This window comes from Solanum stenotomum, chromosome 5, assembly GCF_019186545.1.
Source record: "Solanum stenotomum isolate F172 chromosome 5, ASM1918654v1, whole genome shotgun sequence".
Lineage (NCBI taxonomy): Eukaryota > Viridiplantae > Streptophyta > Magnoliopsida > Solanales > Solanaceae > Solanum > Solanum stenotomum.
This window is the reverse complement of record NC_064286.1, coordinates 2,997,237-3,003,611: the sequence shown is the minus strand read 5'-3', so window position 1 is coordinate 3,003,611 and position 6,375 is coordinate 2,997,237. Positions and strand designations below refer to the sequence as shown.

The 6,375-nt window shown below is 33.3% G+C and overlaps 1 protein-coding gene across 2 annotated transcripts; it reads left to right on the top strand.

Annotated features, from left to right (window-relative positions):
* The first annotated feature begins 2,250 nt into the window (after positions 1-2,250).
* LOC125866014 (probable aminotransferase TAT2) lies at positions 2,251-5,772 on the top strand. Of its 2 annotated transcripts, none has more exons than XM_049546297.1 (7): positions 2,251-2,583; positions 3,830-4,169; positions 4,334-4,552; positions 4,667-4,726; positions 4,879-5,034; positions 5,119-5,212; positions 5,602-5,772. In XM_049546297.1, exons 1-7 carry the CDS (start codon positions 2,318-2,320, stop codon positions 5,730-5,732), a joined length of 1,266 nt encoding a protein of 421 aa, XP_049402254.1. In that variant the 5' UTR covers positions 2,251-2,317; the 3' UTR covers positions 5,733-5,772. The 2 variants fall into 2 exon arrangements, with proteins under 2 accessions (XP_049402254.1, XP_049402255.1); XM_049546298.1 differs by lacking the exon at positions 2,251-2,583 and adding an exon at positions 2,897-3,066.
* Positions 5,773-6,375: the final 603 nt, after the last annotated feature.

Below are 6,375 nucleotides of genomic sequence, written 5' to 3'. Positions count from 1 at the left end.
ATTTAAGTGAGTGCGTGGATCGTTATTTAGATTAATCATTTTTGCAAAATTTGTTTGATAATTTAAATTTGTCAATTCAATATATCATTGTATATGTTCGAAAAATGTGCCTTTTTTCTTCCAATTTTTCATTTGGTGTCTGTTCTCCGCATTAAAGCATCGACTAAATTTAAAATCGCGCACTACAGGGCTTGTTAGAAGGTGACGCTCCCAACAAAATTTTCTTTATACTTAGGACTCAAACTCGAGATTTTTAATTAAAAGTGGAGCAATCCCACTACTACACAACACACCATAAAATGTGCCGCTTATAATCACCTCTAGGTGTTCATGTGGTATCTCACATCAAGAAAAAAACATTTTGTATTTCAAAATATTGTTTCAAAATTTTTATAAATAATTTTTTCTATGAAATTTTGCTTCCAACATTTTAGAAACTAACATTTTTTTTTGGGTATTTGTCTCAGTTCTAGTTTTTGCAGAACTTTTTTTTTTTTTTTGAAAATGTTTGGTTTTTTTTTTTTCTCCAAAGTTTTTTTTGAAAAAAATTAAATTATTTTCAACACCGTGGAGAAAATATATATCTCTCATCTTGGCGCGTGGGGAACTTATAACCACACAACATCAAAGCATATGGACAGTTTCCTACTACTGGGTGGGTCCCCATACCCGGTAAGAATACCGATCTCGCGTCAGTCTGGTGCATTAAATTTTTGCTATGCGTAAAATTTTGATAATGATCAGACTATAATGACTCTACATTCTACATAGTGTGAATTCAGATTAGTTAGACCAATAAGCTTCTACTATGAATGATTGACGGATTTGCGCACATAGTTAATTTCAAATTTGAACCCACATAATTTAAATTTTGTTTATCCCTAATAATAGGGAGCTCTTTATCTTATAATGAATTCATATAACATGAATTTAAGTTATTTGGATTCGTGAATTACTAATATAAAATTCGAATTCATTAAATCAAATCTCAAATCTGTCATCTATTAATAGGAAGAACTTAATTTCAAATAAGTCTATATAACACAAATTTAAATTAATTAAACTAACACACTACAAACGCCATATATTAAAAAAAAATAATATAATCTAATTTAATCATATCAATAAGCTTCAAATACTAATGATTAGAGTACATGAACATATTGCTAATTAATAGGTAGGGCAAAAGGACATGAACCCATACTAATTAATACTGATGAAAGAAAAAGGACATGAACCTATAAGAATTGGATTATTGAATTCCAACTCGAACTTATAAAACTTAAATCTTAAATTTATCTTAAAAGTTCTTTATCCCATAACGAGCCTATATAATGTAAATTTAAATTAGTTAGACTTATAGATTCTAATATGGAATGAACCTAAGTTCAAATTAATCGATCAACTAATTTTGTAAAATTTAAATTTTGAATCAATTAATTTTAAACTCGAATTCATAAAGTTCATATCTCAAATTCATTTCTATGATTTGGGAGCTCTTCATTTCATAATAAATTCATGTAGCGTGAATTTAAATTAATTAGACCAGTAAGTTTCTAATTTGGAATGAACCTAAACTCAGATTAGTTGAATCAACTAATTCAGTACTCGAACCCATATAGTTTAAATCTTGGATCAACTAATTCTGAACTTGAACTCATAAAATATAAATCTTGGATCAACTTATTCTGAACTCGAAGTCATAAAGTTTAAATCTTGAATCCACTCCTATTAGCACAGAGCACTTCACCTCACAATAAATGTACTTGACATGAATTTAAATTAATTAGACTAGTAAGTTTCTTACCCCGTAATGAACCTAAACCCATATTAATTGAATTAGCTAATTCTGAACTTGAGCTCATAAAATTCGAATCTTAAATCAATTAATTTTGAACTCGAACTCATAAAATTCAAATCTTGAATGACTAATTCCAAACTCAAACTCATAAAGCATCAACTAATTCTGAACTCGAACTCATAAATTTAAATCTTGAATTAATTAAGTCTGAACTCAAACTCATAAAATTCAAATCTTAGAGCTGCTCCAATTGATAGTAGGAAGCTCTCTTCATCTCATAACAAATCCATGGCATGTGAATCTAAACTAATAAAACCACCAAACTTTGAATATCTAATAATTAAATGAAGATAGTGAGATTCGAATCCTCAAACAAGTAAAAAAAAAGGTGGATCTTGAACCTCTATATAATAAGTAAAAAATGAGTGGTCTTAATACAAACTACAAAGCAAATAAAAGTGAACTTTCTTGCTTTGTCATTTTTCTCTCTTGTAATTTTCAGAGTAGTAACTAAAAATGGAAGGCAATTTGGGTGGCGGAGTTAACAATCAAATTGAAATTGAAACCCCAAACAACATCACAATCAAAGGGATTCTTGGATTGTTAATGGCAAATACAGAGGCAACAGATATCAAGAAAGTTATATCATTAGGAATGGGTGACCCAACATTATATTCTTGTTTTCATTCACCTGATGTTGCACATGATGCTGTTATTGAATCTCTTACTTCTCACAAATTCAATGGTTATTCACCTACTGTGGGGCTTCCTCAAACAAGAAAGTAATGTACCCTCAACTCTCTCTTTCAATTATCATATTATTTCGTTGTTGTTACTGTTCTGTCTGTGGAATTATACTGAATACGTTATTGCTGTAGTTGTACTTACATGCACCTCAATTCCCCTCCAACCCCCACCCCCACGGCTTCACTTTTTTCTTTTTTTTTTTAATAATAGTAGTGTTTCGGTTATTGCATTATTTCATTGTTGTTATGTTTTCTTTTTTTTGATGTCACTGCTATTATTTATGTATTTCCTTTTTTCAAACTGTTTGGAAATGCTTTATTTAAACTGAGGTCTATCGGAAATANNGCAAATACAGAGGCAACAGATATCAAGAAAGTTATATCATTAGGAATGGGTGACCCAACATTATATTCTTGTTTTCATTCACCTGATGTTGCACATGATGCTGTTATTGAATCTCTTACTTCTCACAAATTCAATGGTTATTCACCTACTGTGGGGCTTCCTCAAACAAGAAAGTAATGTACCCTCAACTCTCTCTTTCAATTATCGTATTATTTCGTTGTTGTTACTGTTCTGTGTGTGGAATTATACTGAATATTATGTTATTGCTGTAGTTGTACTTACATGCACTTCAATTCCCCTCCAACCCCCCACCCCCACCCCTTCACTTTTTTCTTTTTTTTAATAATAGTAGTGTTTCGGTTATTGCATTATTTCATTGTTGTTACGTTTTCTTTTTTTTGATGTTACTGCTATTATTTATGTATTTCCTTTTTCAAACTGTTTGGAAATGCTTTATTTAAACTGAGGTCTATCGGAAATAACTTCTCGTAGAGAGGTATATTTTACTTTGCCCACCCCCACTTGTGGGTTTACACTGGTGGTGCCTCGACCAGCTTACACGCAACTCAATTTTCCCATTTTTATTTAATAATAGTGGTGTTCAGTTACTGTTTTTTTTTTTTTATGTTGTGTACTACTTTGTATTTTGGATTATTTTGTTGTTGTTGGTGTTCTCATTTATGTATTCTCTTATTCAAAATATTTGGAAATGGTTTATTTAACCTGATGGTTTGTCGAAAATAGTCTCTGTATCTCTACGGGATAGGGGTAAGGTCGGTGTATACACTACTCTGTCATCCCCTGAACCCCATGATTGGGATTACACGGGCTATGTTGTTGTAATTATGGTGTTCAGTCAGCTTAAATGTACCCTCAATGTTTTACTAGTTGGTTACTTTGTTTTAATTTGTTATTGCATATTTTTTGATCGAACAGGGCGATTGCAGATTATTTGTCGCGTGAGCTCCCAGAAAAGTTATGTGCAGATGATGTTTATATCACAGCTGGTTGCACCCAAGCCATTGAATTAGCATTGTCGATTCTGGCTCGTCCTGGTTCTAACATATTGCTACCGAGGCCTGGTTTCCCAATTTATGCACTTTGTGCTGCATTTAGACACATCGAAGTTCGATACTTTGATCTCATTCCAGACAAAGGTTGGGAGGTTGATCTCAATGCTGTTGAAGCTCTAGCAGATCATAACACGATCGGAATAGTTGTTATAAATCCTGGGAATCCTTGTGGAAATGTTTATAGTTACCAGCATCTTCAAGAGGTTGTTCTTACTGCTCTTTTTCCACATAACTTTTACTGTCTCTCTATTTTCTTATAACCGTGGTGTCTGGGCCAGATTGTGTACACCTCGACTAATCCAACTGTTGTTTTTCCTTTTAACATTCTGTATTAGTTTTGAGAATTTGTTTTGTATGTTTAAATCAGATCACGGAAACTGCTAAGAAGCTTAGGACCATAGTGATTGCGGATGAAGTATATGGTCATCTTGCTTTTGGGGCTAACCCCTTTGTACCAATGGGAATTTTCGGAGACATTGCTCCTGTGCTTACTCTCGGTTCTTTGTCTAAGCGATGGTTAGTCCCTGGCTGGCGCCTAGGTTGGCTTGTCACAAATGATCCTAATGGCACCTTAAAAACTCCAAAGGTTTGTACTAAACGCGACATGACCAAGTACTTAGAGATGAATTAACTCCTTTTAAGACTTAAAATCTCTGTTTTTGTTCTCTCTGTACCGACTTATGGATGAAATTGTTTTCAGTTTGTTGAACGTATTAAGAAGTATTGTGACATTTGCGGAGGTCCAGCTACCTTTATACAGGTTTGCATTTTATCCCTCATATTCTTTGTCGAATGTATATGATTAAGCGTCTTAGAATTGCAGTTTACGATATGATCAGTCGTAAATACAATAAGTACTGCAACATTTCTGAGTTTTAGGCAAGTCATGCAATTGAATCTCATGTTGTGTAGGCGGCTGTCCCTCGCATTATTCAGCAAACTGAAGACGTTTTCTTCAGGAAGACCGTTAACTTGTTGAAGTGGACTGCAGACATTTGTTGCGAAAAGATAAAGGAGATTCCTTGTATTAGCTGTCCGTATAAACCAGAAGGATCAATGGCCGTAATGGTAAGCACTGAGAGAAATCGAAAACCAATAAATTCATCGGGGATATGCTTTTCGATTTTAAAATGATTTCTCTAATGTATGCAGGTGAAGCTGCATCTACCACTTATGGTAGACATAAGCGATGATATTGACTTCTGTTTCAAACTGGCGAAAGAGGAATCCGTTGTACTCCTTCCAGGTAAGAACTAGTCAACTAACAATCGCGTTAAAACAACGATCCTTTAGAAAAGTAAGACCACAACTTAGACATAGACAAGAGGGAGTTTCTCAAATGGTAAGCATAAGGTTGTGAGTTCAAGTCACCAAAGGAGCAAAAAGGTGGAAGGGGCGGAAAAAAAACAAAAAACTTAAGACTATAAGGAGATCAGCTATGTTGCTCGGACTATCCAAAAATGCTGCTACACCATGTTGGATCCGACACACATCAGATGGTAATTTTTGAAGAGTCTGAGCAACATATGAGAACAGAAAGAGGAAGTCTTATATATTTCAAGAAACAATTGTTTGGAAATATGAACGAATAAGCATTTATAACGAGGTGATTTCATCTGAACGAAATGTTTGCAGGACTTGCTGTGGGTTTGAAGAACTGGATTAGAATAACCTTTGCCGCGGATCCAGTTTCTCTTGAAGAAGCACTAGGAAGGCTCAAGTCTTTCTGTCAAAGGCATTCGTATCTACAAAATGATCATCATTGATTCTACTCCGCTTAACGCCTACATAAATTGTTGCAGAAATTTATTGGTTTATGAAAATGTTATAGGTAATAAAACTTTACAGGCTGATAGTATGGCAAGTTACATCACACATTGAACTGCCAATATAGTTCTGTTGTACCTAATAATTTCTTGTAAGAGAAACCTTGAATTACAGTGCAATAAAATGAAATATGTGGTTGGTTATTCTCGATTTGAGTTTGTATTTGACTAGTCGTGGGGAAGTGGAGCCTTGGTGTATCAAACTGTGAAAACAACCTCTTGCAGAAATGCAGGTAAGATTGTGTAGAATAGACCCTTGTGGTCTAGCTCTTCTTTGGACCCCGCACATAGTAGGTGCTTAGTGCATCGTGTTGACACCTAATTTTGACTTAACATTTTCAAAATTTTTAACTTTTAAGTTTTATTTTATTCAATAGTTCAAAATACAATTTTTTTTATAATTTTAAATAAGTTTATCGATATTTATCTTTAATTATCAAAAATTTTAGATTTTTATCAATTAATTTTAATTACATTACTTTTTGTCACAGCCTGTTGAATACGTTCAAATATTTGTTCATTTTGATTAAATCATATTTCTGTTAAATTGCATTGTTTTACACGTCATGGGTTACGTTCATTA